The sequence below is a fragment of the Perca fluviatilis genome, chromosome 11, assembly GCF_010015445.1.
Source record: "Perca fluviatilis chromosome 11, GENO_Pfluv_1.0, whole genome shotgun sequence".
NCBI classification, from domain to species: domain Eukaryota; kingdom Metazoa; phylum Chordata; class Actinopteri; order Perciformes; family Percidae; genus Perca; species Perca fluviatilis.
Window position 1 is genome coordinate 14,651,554 of NC_053122.1, and position 15,746 is coordinate 14,667,299.

General features: G+C 40.7%; 2 protein-coding genes across 2 annotated transcripts; both read right to left on the reverse strand.

Annotated features, from left to right (window-relative positions):
* Nucleotides 1–1,854: 1,854 nt before the first annotated feature.
* Nucleotides 1,855–6,719, reverse strand: czib (CXXC motif containing zinc binding protein). Its single transcript, XM_039815681.1, has 8 exons — nucleotides 6,600–6,719; nucleotides 6,419–6,502; nucleotides 6,075–6,131; nucleotides 5,897–5,978; nucleotides 5,775–5,806; nucleotides 4,835–4,912; nucleotides 2,481–2,546; nucleotides 1,855–2,169 (listed from the first exon to the last, which is right to left on the reverse strand). The coding sequence occupies exons 1-8, from the start codon at nucleotides 6,603–6,605 to the stop codon at nucleotides 2,092–2,094; spliced, it is 483 nt and encodes a 160-aa protein (XP_039671615.1). The 5' UTR covers nucleotides 6,606–6,719; the 3' UTR covers nucleotides 1,855–2,091.
* Nucleotides 6,720–7,318: 599 nt separating this feature from the next.
* On the reverse strand, nucleotides 7,319–15,652 carry uck2b (uridine-cytidine kinase 2b). Its single transcript, XM_039815680.1, has 7 exons — nucleotides 15,504–15,652; nucleotides 13,337–13,496; nucleotides 12,523–12,619; nucleotides 10,976–11,118; nucleotides 9,903–10,000; nucleotides 9,511–9,559; nucleotides 7,319–8,689 (listed from the first exon to the last, which is right to left on the reverse strand). The coding sequence occupies exons 1-7, from the start codon at nucleotides 15,606–15,608 to the stop codon at nucleotides 8,553–8,555; spliced, it is 789 nt and encodes a 262-aa protein (XP_039671614.1). The 5' UTR covers nucleotides 15,609–15,652; the 3' UTR covers nucleotides 7,319–8,552.
* Between the last annotated feature and the right edge of the window lie 94 nt (nucleotides 15,653–15,746).

Sequence of the window (15,746 nt, forward strand, 5' to 3'; positions counted from 1 at the left end):
ACGAAGCTTTGGAGATAGAGGTCTGGCAACGCCGGACTACTGACATTCGCAGTTGAGCGACACCGCAGTGGCAAGCCTTAATTCTTTTATTTTTCACATTACATAAATGAGCATGAAGTATGTGATACAGTCCATGCCCCACCATTGTACGTTGATAGCAATGTCTGAACCATAGACTGTATATTAACAGTCTATGGTCTGGACCTTATACGCAGGGCTGGACTGGCCATCTGGCATACCGGGCATTTTCCCGGTGGGCCGACGGACTTTTGGGCCGAACCGCCGATATAAATAGGCCTTTTTTTATTTTTTGGCCGGGCCGGCCCTTAAAGAACTCAATGCGGCCCATTGGTTAATTTTCTTTATTGGCACTGGCCTGACCCAATCAAATCCAGGATCCCCCTTCCCCATTCCGGGCCGCAAATTTACGAATCCCACTATGGCCACGCCTCCCGGCCCTGAGACACGAAGCTGTAATATTATGCTGGAAGTTTAGCATCCACGTTAAAATGGACAAACGACCACCAAAGTGCAAGGGAGGGCAGAGAAATTACAGGAGAAAAAGATTAAGAATCTACAGGCGGATTCCTCAAAAATTTCGGACATGTTTGGGGCTGTAGTAGCTTCTTCAACATCAGCATTAACTGAAGTAAGGAGGAGGAGGAGGAGGAGGAGGAGAGGTGGCTGGCAGAGAAGCAGAAACAACATGATCATGAAGAAGCCGAGTGACCACGACAGGGCCCCGCGGGAGCGAGTGAGGAAAAGATGGAAGAGAGATGATGACGATGTGGTAAGGAGTAGGCAAATCAACAGGGACTCTCGCAAGGGAGGGAGGCTGTGTGTGTGTGTGTGTGTGTGTGTGTGTGTGTGTGTGTGTGTTGTGTGTGTGTGTGTGTGTGTGTGTGTGTGTGTGTGTGTGTGTGTGTTCGTACGTGCGCACGTCATAACGATAACAAGCAGTTTGGCTGTAACATTAAAGTTAGTGGCTGTCAGGTAACCTAACTGTTTAAGCTTACATTGAAAATGCTGACGGTTAGCCTGTTGGCTAGCTGAAAAGTCTGTGGGATCTATAAAATCAGTGTTGATACAAGCATCAGTGTTCCTTGAATAGCTTAAATAGCTTCTCTTGCATTGGTGCTCTTTTCCAGGGCATATACTATACTACTTTCAGCTTTATTGTAGCTTTTGGGAAGGGTTATAGTTATGGTTATAGTATTTAGCAGACACTTATGTCCAAAGTGACAAAATATGAATCTTACAATAGTTAAAATTAACAGTAAACAGTTTTAAAGTTGCGCGCCAATATTAAGCAAAACAGTAATAATATCAATAATGACAATACAATATCAATAATAAAAACTAATAAAAATACCATAAATATACAAATCATAACTCTAAGAATGAATGAATTATTTAAGTGTAAGACCAACAGATAAGTCTTGACACCCCTCTTGAAGGATCCAAAACGATCACATGAACGCTGAACACTAGGCAACTCATATCATAGCATGCACGCATATTTTAAGAGGACTGTCTGCAGGGAATGTGTCTGACCAATCACGGTGGGTGTGGGCCGCCTGGGCCAAAAATGCCAGGGCCAATTTTTTGTCCCAGTCCAGCCCTGCTTATACGGTACCTTGAAATGCAAGGTCACTTTTTTTCTTGGCTCCCACATAGGTCTTTTAAATCAGCTCCTGTTGCTCCTCATGTACCATAGCTGTAATAAGTTGTTCTGGACTTTTTTGATCACAGGTTGGTTTTGCTATAATAGTGTGTTAATACCACAATTCCTACTAACCATTTAAAGTGGGACTCAAATGTGCAAAGAAAGTAAAATATATTTTAAAAAAATAATCAAAATTGTCACCTTTTAATTTTATTGAAGCAGTAAAAACAGCCTTTAACATTTTGATTATCCAAGATGTGTAAGGACAACCTGTGGTAATAATCTAAACCTGTTACTGTTCATCATCAACCAAATCTCGCCACCTCAGCATCTGAAGCATCCTTGATACCAGCGAAGAGGCCTGAGGATGTTTGGCTGTAGTGTTCATTCATCCACCTCTGAGGCTCGATCATCACATGATGACATCAGCACTTGATGAACTGGTGTGTGACCTCATATATTCCCACCGACTCGCTGACTTTCTCATCGTAGTCCGTCCAGTCCTGAGATTTACAAAACAAGGGTTTGTCAAGTTGCACAGATACAGGAGGCTGTCACATCATGTAAACACGGTTGGGATTATTAAAATGACATTTTTGGGAAAACTTAGGAAATCACTGACTGAAGCAGAAATGAACCTGTAACTAAAGAACTACTGGAATTCAACTCAACACAAATTTATGATATACAACAGGGTAGAATCGAAGGTTAAGATAATTAGATAATTATTCTCTAAAAAGTTGAGCAATGACAAAAAACAACATCTAAACAAAAACTGACACTCTGAGGTACAAATTGTTCCCCCTGAACTTACTTTTTCTTGCAGGTTGATTTCAGGAAACTGTGTTCCAGACTCGGCTCCTTGCGCAGCGAAGCCAGCCTGGAGTGGGTTACATTGAAAATTGAAGAGTCACATTATATTATAATATTGTCCAGTTCATGGATTTTGTCACATTAAGTAGACTGTCTGTACGGTGGCCGGGAAGTGCAATGCAACATTACAAAGAATGAAACACTTTTACAAAGCTCAAGACAAATTTACATTTTGGAAAACAAATTTACATTTTAGAAAACAAATTAACATTTTGGAAAACAAAATAACATTTTAGAAAACAAATTTACATTTTGGAAAACAAAATAACATTTTAGAAAACAAATTTACATTTCGGAAAACAAAATTACATTTTAGAAAACAAATTTACATTTTAGAAAACAAATTTACATTTTAGAAAACAAATTTACATTTTGGAAAACAAAATAACATTTTAGAAAACAAATTTACATTTCGGAAAACAAAATTACATTTTAGAAAACAAATTTACATTTTAGAAAACAAATTTACATTTTGGAAAACAAAATAACATTTTAGAAAACAAATTTACATTTTAGAAAACAAATTAACAAGATGCAAAACACTTTTACAAGTCCCGAAACAAATTTACAAATGACAGATTCTTCACGGAAAGGGAATGTACCACATACCGGAAGTGATGAGGTGTTGGGGTGTTGCTGGTGAGCGCATTCAATTTGTGTTGTTGAGTATAATGGCGGGAATGAAGTTTATGGTGACTTTACGTGTGGTCGGTGTTTGGAGTTTTTATATGACGCGGACCTGACAGAAACATTGGAAAAACGGGGAACGTGTCGACAGCGGCGCCGGATCCGAAGCTACAGCAGGGGGCAGCTGAGTCCGTCTGCAGCTGCAGGACCTGGAGCTCACTGCCCATTCCTGGGAGCCAAAAACGACACCCCGCAGCTGGAGACCCAGGCCGTATTGCCGGGCCCGCTGGAGGGAAGGGAAGCCCGGGAGAATCAGATCCAGGACTGAGCCGAGGGGGCTGCGACACAACCTGCTGAAGTTTAAATCACAGGTTTCCTAAAGGGAGTCTGGCGGGACTCGGACTGTGGATGACGAAACATGACTTTAAGTCTCCGTTAAATGAATAACTACATGCAGAAATAAATGAATCATTAGTGGGGGGTGAGCCTGGACATTTCAGTTTGTTTAAACTTCACTTTGAAGCAGAACCTCTTAGTTCAGAAGGGTGAAGTTTCCGTTTGTACTCATATCTGTGAACTGATTATAATAAATATTCTTTGTATTAACACCTTAATTAGTCTCTTTGTCTTTTGTTTAAAAACCTACAACATCGCCAGACGATTTATAGTGATTTTATTTCCGTTAGACCTTTGCCTACATTGACGCTGATGCATTAAGGACGGCCCATAGACAGTATATAAGGGAGTGCCTCCCCTGTTCCAAGATGGCGGCTCTATTGACGCATTCGATCCATAACTGCCGTAGTCAAGGCGACATGTATACAACACCTCATCACTTCCGGTATGTGGTACATTCCCTTTCCGTGAAGAATCTGTCATTTGTAAATTTGTTTCAGGACTGGTAAAAGTGTTTTGCATCTTGTTAATTTGTTTTCTAAAATGTAAATTTGTTTTCTAAAATGTAAATTTGTTTTCCAAAATGTAAATTTGTTTTCTAAAATGTAAATTTGTTTTCCAAAATGTTAATTTGTTTTCTAAAATGTAAATTTGTTTTCCAAAATGTTATTTTGTTTTCCAAAATGTAAATTTGTTTTCTAAAATGTAAATTTGTTTTCTAAAATGTAAATTTGTTTTCCAAAATGTAAATTTGTTTTCCAAAATGTAAATTTGTCTCAAGCTTTGTAAAAGTGTTTCATTCTTTGTAATGTTGCATTGCACTTCCCGGCCACCGTAGTCTGGCTCAGGAACAATGTACTTTTTTTCCCCACAGTGAAAATCTTGACTTAGCGGGGAGCACAGGGGCATCTAATAACATGAATCGATTTCATCTAATTTAGGTGTGCCAATAAGCTGCTCCAGTAAGTCAGTATGCTTATTACTATGGCCAATAAATGAGCACCCCTAAATGGAATGCAGCAATTGCGTTTTGCAACTGTGTTTGGTGGGCCAATTGTCAACAGTAAAAAGGTCAAGTCAAAAAACATGACCCTTTTCACTGTTGACATATGTTTTGACTTACACATTTATTAGGCTATTTTCACAGAAGACATTTGGACAGTTACTGTAGGAAAAGAGCAGGTGTAAATAATAAAATGATGACTAAATTTTTTTTTCCTCTAAAAGTTAAAATGTCTGCTGTAAAACTTGTATCTGTTCAAAGAGTCTCACTTGAGGTTGGAAGTCAATGGGCTCCAGACCTCGACACTCAAACTGCACCATCGTCTTGAATCTTTCACTGTCCTCTGCCTTCAACCCAGCAAATATACAGAACCAGAGAGAGAGAGAGAGAGAGAGAGAGAGAGAGAGAGAGAGAGAGAGAGAGAGAGAGACACATTGTTAATGGCTGGGGGGAAAGCTGCACTCAACAAACTGTCATTGTGTTGGTCTATGTGACAGATTTTCTTCATGTGGATTTCTAAAAATCTTTTTGAGGTACTTTATTTTCAGAACTGAATAGACCCAACCAAAAACTTCCAGAAAAACAGGTTCACAATTTTTCAAGCCTGTCTTAAAGGAATATACTTAGCCCCCTATCACTTCAATGTACATTATCAAGAACTTTCTTAGTTTGGGGATTTTTATGTTCACAAAGTTTTTCTTCAAGAATTCAAGGTAACAGGGTGAGTAATTGATCTACAAATGATCATTTTGAGTGTGAAGTTTAAGATAATTTTTTTTTTTTTGGGGCATTTTAGGCCTTTATTATATAGGACAGCTGAATATGTGAAAGGGGAGAGCGGGGGAATGACATGCAGTAAAGGGCTGCAGGTCGGAGTTCAACCTCAGCCTTGGTACATAATGTCACATCTGGATAGCTCACCTGGTACATCCAAAAAGGTTTCGCTTGCTTGATCATACTGACTAATTAGATCCCCTCCTAAAGCTATTTTTATCCTTTAACTTGAGCATTTTCTCCTTTAAAAACCTAAAACTACCAACATTCTGTTGTTGCTTAGTGCATTTAAATCATAAGTGTCTGCCTAAAAGGGTGGTTCTGCAAATGAAAAGATGAGTGAACTGATAGAACAAATACGTGGACTGTCTGGTTACATGAAAACAGACTGGTGATGTGTCTGTTTCAAAGTAGAAGTACAAGATGTTTGCTTACATTATACGGTTTGATTGTGTCTCCCAGGATATCTGTAAGGAAACCGTTTACATGTTATACTTCCACCAGAGTTTTAACCTCAGTAAAAGACAAAGTGAGTCAAATGGCATGTTAGCTCTTACCAATTGAATTTTCCCTGGAACAAAGTTTACACTTCTGCACCATGCTGGCACTGCTTCTTCCTCCTTTTAGTGGCACACTCTCCTATGGAATCGTTAAAAAAAAAAAATAAATAAATACATAAAAGACTGGATACTGTGTGTGACAATGTGTGCTAAAAACTGTATGAACACCACTTACCACTAAGGTTACATACTGCCATTTATCTGGGATCTCTCCACAGTTTCCACACTTCAGCTACATTGAGGAAACAATAAACAAAACCATTGTTAGTGAGTTAAGAGTGAGTGAGTGAAAAGTGGGAGACTAACTTTTTGTCTAGGGGCAGCTAGTGGTGAATAGTGAACAGTGTGCCAACATAATTAACATTTGCAGTGTAACGTTAAATGTGTTTCCTTATTTAGTTCAGTACGTTTCCTCTGACAACGAGCACGGTAAAATTATGACCATTTCGAACACACAGAGGAAGATGAGATATACTTAGGTGAACTAACGTTAGCATGCTAACTTGACAGCCATCCTACCTTCAGAAACCAGCGGAAGTCGTCGCCCAATGGTCTCACATTGGTGACATTCTCAAGGGTGGCTTTGAACTGGAGCCCAAATTTCTGTCATGCATATGACAAAAGGAGAGATTAAAATTCACGCAAAATTAGCTAAATGTATTCACTGTTTACATCAGAAACACGCTGCGGTAAAACATACCCCCATCTTCTTCTTCTTCTTCTTCTTTTTAATGGCGACTTGCACTATCCCCCCCTACTGTGCAGGCGTCACAAGTTCCACGTTTTCCAATAAGGTGAAGGGATGCATTTAACTTTGTGTCCTAGTTATTCTGCTAAACTGCTTTGCTTTAGTAATAATGTAGCTAAAAATTAATATTGAGACACATGCATCGTGCTTGACATATTAATACATTGGTCACTGTATACCGCATAGTCTATGTCTTCCCATGCTGTTGACAACTAAACGTACTCGGCTATTTTTTTCCAGTGATTTTTAGTATTCAGGAAAATTAGTTCATGTAAATGTTCATACATCCGTCAGAACTTTAAAGAATGACTCCAGCAGCCATCGGCGTGCGCCCTCTAATGGACACAATCAAGCAAAATGAATGACCTACTTATTGGTACGATCGGGACCCAATGCAACATTATTGCAGTGAGAAGCCACCTTTACTCGCATATATGCGACGCTAATGATACATTCATACATGTGAATCTAATCAAAGCATTATCATTAACAAACAAATAATCACAGTCTTCAAACAGAGACACTCAGCTGCATCACTTTATTAACCATTAAGCAATTGTCATAAATCATCCAACAACCCGAGAATATTCCATAGCCTATACAGTACAAATCTCCTGGTACAAATCAGCCATTCAATACACTTTACACAACAAAAACAGCGGAATACAAAATTGATTCAACAATTATTTTTTTTATTGCAACCTTAAATTAAAGAATGGAAATTGGCTTCTAGAGTGGATACTTATTGTACATGTTAACCTGAGGCAACTTTGCAGAGGCATTTCGGTGCGTCTTGGTGATTAATGGCCACACAGCTGGGAAAACTAATATTGCTGTGGCATTGAACACCCTTATCACACCTTTTTCTGGCATTTCAAATGAAAATGGTATTGCGAACCTGAGTATACATACCGTAGCTTAATCTTATTTAGCAGGGCTGATTCTGCTATGTGAATGCTAGCAAAACTATCTCAAATGGGGAATATAAGTAAATCATAGATCCAAATTCAAATAGCCCTCCCACGGATAGTTATTTCATTCTTATTCACAGAGGCGTGCTTGTATGAATTAATTTTGATTGGGAGTCATTACCCCCATCAGTATTGTAATTCATAATTAGAATGTAAAATGCACCCAAAAGTGTAACAATACCAACAACACTAGACTGGGTTAATACAGTAGTCAGCTGAGCCTTACAGCCTTTGGCTTCATTTGGCTGGTGGTCATATTATTTTGTACCTGACCATCAGTACGGCCAAATCATGTAGTGCGTTACTGCAGCAGCGGACATTACACAGAGTCAGTGAGGTGGACAGTTTATAGTACACAGTTCTCTAGTGTAATGCATTACACTAAACAAAGTGAGGGAACTTAACACTGAAAGGATTGGAAACCCTCCCCAAGATTGTCAGTACAAATCCTGGCTTCTTCAACTCATCTTCTAATCCACATCCTTCTCATTTGGAACCCCCCCCCCAACATGTATCAGACTCCCCTACCATTAGGGGTTCAAGTTTTAATCAGACATTACAAAAAAAAAATAAAAATAAAAAAAAGGTTTCCCCTCTTTTATTCATTAGCGGCATGAATTTCCATGGAGCAGCAGGGGATACATAACAAAATTTAATCTGGGAGGAAAATGCATGGGATCAATTTTAACCCATGGTCTCATCACAAGAGCTTCTCTTTCTTGACAAAAAAAAAAAAAAAAAAATAATAATCTAAATCCCAAGTTAAACAATTACACTGAAAAGTAACCAATAACAAGAGTAGTCATAATAATAAAAGGCATTTAAATTATTTTTGCATCTCCTTTTTTCTCTTAAATACAGTGATGCCAACAGGCATTATTTACAGCGTAACAACACCACCCCTCTCCCCCCTGTGAAGAGAGGTGTGACGAGGTCAATGAGGTCGGCTGCTGGACTCCGAGGTCCGCCGCTGACGTGGAGTACTGTGGCCGTTCATGCAGCCGTTGTGGCGCTTGCTTAGCCCGCCGTTCAGAATGTCTTGGATGTGCTGTACTATCAAGTTGATGGCCACTGCAGGAAACAAGGAAGAGAGAGATGGTAAGAAGACTTTTAAAAAAGTATCAACATCAGTCGAACCAGAGATAATCTTTATTCCACACACCGTCACACCTGGTGCCTACTTTACCCACAATGCATCTCGCCTGCTTACAGGTTGGTCGGAGATTTTTGGCGTTTTAGGCGGTAGCGGCTGATGTAGTCTCCAGCCACTAGCTTCAAGCAGAAATAAGGAGCAGGCTACCTCTGTCTGATAAGATCACTTCTTTCTAACTCCCAACACCCAGATTTTATTTCAGTTTCAAAATGTAGTTTTCTGACCTAACTGACACTTATCAGACTTCAAGCAACTCCCTCTAGAGCAGGGGTCTTCAACGTTTTTTAGCCAAGGACCCCTTAACTGAAGAGATAGAGCAGAGACCCCCTACTACATATATTGTATAAAATGAAGTTGCATATTACACTGGGCCTAAATAATAGGGTGGCCTAAAGCCTTTTTGCATAGAATATTAAGCTATTAAAATAGCCTAATAATTGTCAGCATGATTTTATAAATCATGTTTTAATGTTAAAACATACATGTGGCACAGTGGATTAATTCATTAATTAACTGTTGACAGCTATCTTAGTGACTAACATACCAATACGCCAGTAATCATCAATGGGGATTTATATTTGCTAATAATGAAAAAAAAAATGCTGTTTGACACTGAGTTCTCCCCAAGACCTGTGAAATCAGTGAAATTCCCCTTTAACAAAACACCTTTAGCAGACACCATCCCCAGCCTGACCAACACAAATGCAATATCTGCATACTGTAGAATATTTATCCTTACCAAGGTTATCGGCTCCTCGTGGAATAATCACATCTGCATACTTCTTCGTCTAATAAAAATAAGGTCAATGCTCAAGTTACTGGCAAAAAACATTTCTCTCATCATCAGATGTATACTGCACAATAGAGCCTGGGCAATACTCGGGGAGCTAAAAAAAAAAATTAAAAAACATTGACCAATAGCAATAAATGGACAAACATTTTGATAAGCTTCCCTTAAATTTAGTTATTCATTGCTACAATTTCTTGTTTAACGTGTGCTGACATAAAGCCTACATTTAACCAATTGATCCGTATGAAAGCTAAAATTGGTTGATAATGTTGGGCTTCCCAGTGTATCAGTTGGGCTCTACTGCAAAAACTACAGATGCTTGTAGGATACGAGTCACTTACTGGTAAACAGAACTCCTCAAAGGCCGGTTTCACAAAAGTGATGTACTGAGCCAGCACTTGCTCCAGCTCTCTACCACGCTCACTGATGTCTCGGAGAACTGAAAGAGAGAAATTGCACAAAAAGATGGACGATTATGTTATTAGCCATTTAACAAAATGACAAGTTAGGGGGTGCACTGCTCTTCAACAGCGATGAGTCTAATGAGGGTGGTTGTTGTCTGTGACACCACCCTTGTTGGACCCCTCTCTGGTGGCGATGGGTCGGCCTACAGGTGGGAGATTGACCATCTGGTGACGTCAGAGCAACTTGGAGCTAAACACTTGAGGAAGAACGCAGAACTAAGCCCCCCACCCATCACCCTGGGAGACTCCCCAATCAATACTGTGAAGTCCTTCCGCCTCCTGGGCTCCATCATCTCCCAGGACCTCAAGTGGGAGCTGAACATCAGCTGCCTCATCAAAAAGACTGAATGTAAAATGAAAAACAACAGAGGATGAACTTCATGCGGCAGCTGAAGAAATTCAACCTGCCAAAGACAATGATGGTGCACTTCTACACTGCCATCATCGAGTCCATCCTCACCCCCCTCCCATCACCACCTGGTACCCTGCTGCCACTGCTAAGGACACAAATCTTTTGAAACGCTCCCCCTCTGGCAGGAGGCTGCGGTCCAAAACCTCCCACCACAATGACCGTTTCTTCCCGACTGCAGTGGGCCTCATCAACAAGACCCGGGACCCCCACTGACTGACTCTTATCCCCTGAAAGACTTTTTATCCCTGACTATTGCGCATATTATATATGTTGTAAACTTTTGTCCTTCCCCTGATATATATATATTTTTGCTCAACCTGCACAAAACAGTACAGCGTTCTTTTCCTTTCCAAAACATTGTTTCCCCCCCCCTATCTATCTATCTATCTATCTATCTATCTATCTATCTTGACTGTTGCAGTACTGCAGTACTAATATGTTTATTGCATGTTCCATGCATGTGAAAACTTACTTTAGCAATAAATCTCATTCATTCTGATACACCGCTGTGTGTTTTAACCCAACTCTCACTACACACCTCGGCGAGAGAGCCGCGTGTCTGGATCTGTGTCGACAAAAAGCTTCATCTGGAACAGATCTCGGATTTCCTGCGAGTAGAACATGAGGATGCCCTCAAACAAGACCACATCAGCTGGATACACCGTAATAAACTCCTCTTTCCTGGAACACACAGAAGAGATTCATCAGCGAATACAGTCAGACGTGGTGTAATGCGACGTTAAAATGATTACAGTTAAGTTAATCAGGAACCAGTTTAACATAACTTGTATTGGTACATCAAGTGCACAATGATGGGTGCTGGCCTGAGGCCCGTTTCAGAAAGCAGGTTTAGTGAAAACGGTGAGTTTGTTAACCCTGAAATGAGGGGAACTCTGGGTTTTCTGTTTCAGAAAGGGAGTTAAATCAAACCTGAGAAAGAGGGGCAACTCCAGCCCATTTCAGAAAGAGAGGTAACTTAACCTGAGTCAGTTACTATGGTAACTGAATCTGTGAACCTAACCTGGTCAGGAGCAGGTTCTCGTCAATAAAACCTCGAGTTTCTCCGTCTCCTCCCTCTGACACAGCACTATTTAATTTCCTCATTCATTCAGTCTGTATCAGGCACATGTTAGCGCAGTTTTGTCATCTGCATGAATTAAAAAAATCCAAACCAAAAAACGCATTCTCATTTCCAGATAACCACCTATTTGAGCCGCATCATTTTTCTTTACAGTCTATCAGATATGTACATAAACGTATCCGTCCTCCTATCACCAACGTCACCCATCGTGGACATGCTCTTACATCCGAGCAGATTCTTGGTGTCACATCACCGTTTTTTTGCGTGAGCATATTAGTAAAGCTACATGCAGAGCTGTCAGAAAAGCGTGCCTCGCTCTGAAACGGGTTTTTTTAAACGTTGTCGTAGTGTTACCCAGACACAAACCAGTGAGAGCCCTTAAAAAAGGAGTTCCACAGGATTGCAGGTGAATGAAGTAAAACCCTTTCAAATAAATGATTATAAATATAAATTCTGTTAATGACATGGTGCTGAAACCTCAGAATGGGATTAGCAGTACTTTTTCCCCCGCAGGATTGCACGTCAATGAAATAGATTATAGGTTCAATAGCATTCCACCAGTTATGTACTTGTGATTAAATATATAATTAATACACTATATTGGAACTTACACATAAACTCAAGCAGTCATTTTGTCCTACGCCAATTCTCGTTCTGTTGCAGCAGCAGCCGTGTTGCTTTTTTTAACGAAATATATGTTCAAACTCATATTTCCAGTTCCAGAGGTGTAAAGTACGCCGACCGATTTGTTTGTGGTTGTTGCCATGGTGAATCGTAGTATCATGGCTCCATTCATGCTCCCTTTTCGTGGAGGTGGTGCAGGCGTCTACCTCTGAGTCAACCTACTCTGGGTTGATTGAACTAAATCCAATCAGCTGTTCTGGAACCAAAAACTCATCTCAGGGTAAGTCAACTCAGAGTTCACGGTTAGACTCAGAGTTTGTTAAACCTCCTTCCTGAAACGGGCACCAGATGGCATCTGTGAATGTGCAACAGGCGCTCACCTGGAATGATTGACAAAGTCATAAACTGGTATCTGGACTGTCTCCCCCTGGAGGATCTGTCTGAGTGTTTGCATTATCAGCTCACTGTCGAAGGCATCTGAGGACAAGAAAAGGAAAACACTCAGTTCTTCATGACATGTCCTATTACAAAGCCCCAGTTACACCAGCATGGTGTGCGCCCATGGACACGTGGGACCCTGCACTGCACGTTTGGTAACCCAGAAATCCCTCTGTGTAACAGGTGTCGGGTTCAGTCTCTGAGCCTTAGAGCAGCTGCCTGTGAGATGCTGCTTCTGAAAAAGGCCTGCTGACTGTAGGGATTTCAAATCAGCTGAGAAAGGAAGCAGGAGCATGAGGGAGCAAAGTCAGACTCCAAAAATGGAGTCTACGCTTCTGCCAAAAGCACATTGGAAGAAATTATTGACGTGGCAGAAATGCATGCTGCTGAACACAAGCCTGTTTCAAACATTTTATATCGTCATGCCAAATTGCAAGTTATTGTCATGTAAGCCTTAATTTATCTTTATCTGTGTAGTTCTAAAGCAAACCTCACCTGTTACTAATTCCACAAATGATTGCATCCATTTTCAAACAATATAAATTTGGTTATAGTCAAGTATGCGGAGCATTTCAAAACCACACACCCACAGTATCTTTTTTTTTTTTTTCTTCAATACTGTACTTTTCTTGAGGCAACTCTGAAATGCCTCTGAAATCTGTTATAAGAATAGCAAACATGTGCCTGCTGCCAAGCCAGCAGAGGTGGTATACACCATAGAGTGCCTTAGCTGTGGCAACTATTCACTGTGCGTACCTGGGTGATCGAAGTTGAACTGGCCCTTAAGTGCCTTTGCCTTCTGTTCTGGAGTTAGCACCTTGTAGAAGCTGTCCTGGCTGAGGATCGCAACCTGCCGCTGGGTGTGGTCGATCTTGTTCTGGCCTAGCAACTCCATGATCTTCTCACAAACTGACGACTGCAGAAACAGACAGAATGGGGAAGTAACGCCAGTATTTTTCACAACCATAAACCCAAATATCAGTACAAACTAGCTTCAATTCCATCCACACAGTCACATTCACACAGAAATAAAGTGGGTGGTTAATTTCCCCCCCAACTCGTGCGAGGTCAACTAACACAATTATAGGTGAAAAATGCCCAGCAGCCCACCACGTTTGTCCTCACTGACCTTCCATATTAAATGAATCTCATACCCAATGCTGACTGGGCATTCTCCAGCTGCCGGAGGCTCTGTTGCCTTTGTGTCCATGAAATTGTGCTACAATGAATTTGGACGCCCCTACTACAGAGCTGGGAGGTTGTGTCAACACATACAACAATTTCAGAGGACCTGACTTGGAACACACCAAAGGTCCAAACCGCACAATTAATGAGGCAATCTCCCATATAATTTTGAATGCTCAAACTCTAGACTGAGAAACTGATTAGTTGACTGATAAACTTATCCATAAATAAATCAGATGACCCATTACTTGTTATTCATAAAGTGAAAAGCAATTGCTTCGCTTTTACAAATGCCAAAAGCTGGCAATTCAGTCACTGTGAAACACTTGATTTTAAGACAGCTACAAAGTGCTGTATAATATAATGTCAATAAAGAATGTGGATACTGATCGAGGGGTGTTTGTCATTAATATATTTCAATCTATCCTTAAATCAAGCATCAGCAGTGAGGCCAATGATAATACAACAACTGCATTGTCGATACACTGCTGTGCTGGGGGCTTCTTTCAGACCAGGAAAGAAGACAGCAATGCTAAACACAGTATACACAGTATATTTATACAGCTTTCACTACTGTGGATGCTCAGAGCAGCCATGTTGAATCAAGAAGTCAGGGTTGATCAGGTTCTCCAGACATTCCGACTCTTCAGTTCTGTTCTAGACTGGTAAAACTAGTCTAGTCTGACGTCAAAACTGTAGAGACGTCCCTTCCTCCAGTCCCTTGTGAGGGGCTTTCCGGAAGCAAAACACTGGACAGCGTGCTGAGGCGGATATCTGGGACAAAGTTGGGAGGAGGGGCCATCTGGAATAACTTAAGAGGGGCAGTGCCCTCATATCCACTTATGTGATGTACCTACATTGCAAGTGATGCCAGTTGCAGCCATCAAAAGTCTAAATATTCGACGCTAGCTGCTTGGCTGTGGCCACTGATAAATTGGGTCACTGCCAAGCTTATCAGTTCAACTCGTGTCTTCAGATAGCACGAGGTGTGGTCTTTGGCACCACTGGCAGGTCTCACCCGGCTCATAACAAAGAAATCCAATGACGTATTCGAAAATACCCACGTCTGTGGGCTCCTACTTTACAGTCTGTGGTGTGCTTCCGTTAGTTTAGCACTGCGGTAAAACGGTAAACGATCAAATCAATGAGGCTAGAAGTTTAACTAGCGGGTTGTTAAAATAAAAAGGTCCGTTTCTATTAAATTAATCTCGACTAATTGCATACACACCAAATCAGTATGTTTACAAATTCATATTCTATCGTCAAATTTATTTATTTTATTTATCGGTGTTTTGTCTTTACAGAACAATGGACGTGGGCGCAATGGTTTAGCTAGCTAAACGAAAACTTTCAAACTAGCTAGGCATTGTTTAACATTAGCTAGCAAAACCGATAAATTACAGATAACGTTAGATTAATTTAACCAACGTTATTAGGTCAGCTAACATCAGTGTATTCCACGTAGCTAGTCTAACGGTATTTGATCAATATAATGACCGCAATCAGTAAAAGGGATTTATTTAATTCAACAAAATCCAAATCCAGTACAACAGGCGGTGTATGTTACAAGCGTGCCAAGTGAAACCGGCTGATTAAACAGATCAAAACTCGTTGCGTAGCTGAAGCCACGCGGTCAACCAGTCCCGACTATCCCTATCCTCTGCCTTGATTTAGCTTAATCAAACTCAAACCATGACAATTCGCGAAAACCGTTAAATTAGCTCGTTAGGAAGCCAACCTTGCCGCTGGCGGTGCCTCCGGAGACACCGATGAGAAAAGGTTGTCGAATAACGTTGGTATTCTCGCCACGGTCACTTAGGTGGGTTTCACTGTCCCCGGCCATGCTTGCAGTGTACAGCTAAAGCTGCTGTGCTGGAAGATCATTGAGGGGGAGCTCCTCCCACAACAACCCCCCGCCCCGTTCTTTTTTTTCCTTCCATTAATTTATTTTGTATGTATTTTTTTTTATATACACTTAACG

Bases quoted from the DNA above. Each gene is read 5' to 3' on its own strand.
- czib (XM_039815681.1), bottom strand. The intron at 5,807-5,896 runs GTAAGAGCTAAC...GTTTCCTTACAG, and splicing joins TTCCAGGGAAAATTCAATTG to ATATCCTGGGAGACACAATC. The intron at 2,547-4,834 runs GTGAGACTCTTT...AACCCACTCCAG, and splicing joins CCATTGACTTCCAACCTCAA to GCTGGCTTCGCTGCGCAAGG.
- uck2b (XM_039815680.1), bottom strand. From the start codon at position 15,608: ATGGCCGGGGACAGTGAAACCCACCTAAGTGACCGTGGCGAGAATACC. The intron at 11,119-12,522 runs GTGAGCGCCTGT...TGTGTGTTCCAG, and splicing joins GACTTTGTCAATCATTCCAG to GAAAGAGGAGTTTATTACGG. The intron at 8,690-9,510 runs GTAAGGATAAAT...TGTTTCCTGCAG, and splicing joins ACGAGGAGCCGATAACCTTG to TGGCCATCAACTTGATAGTA.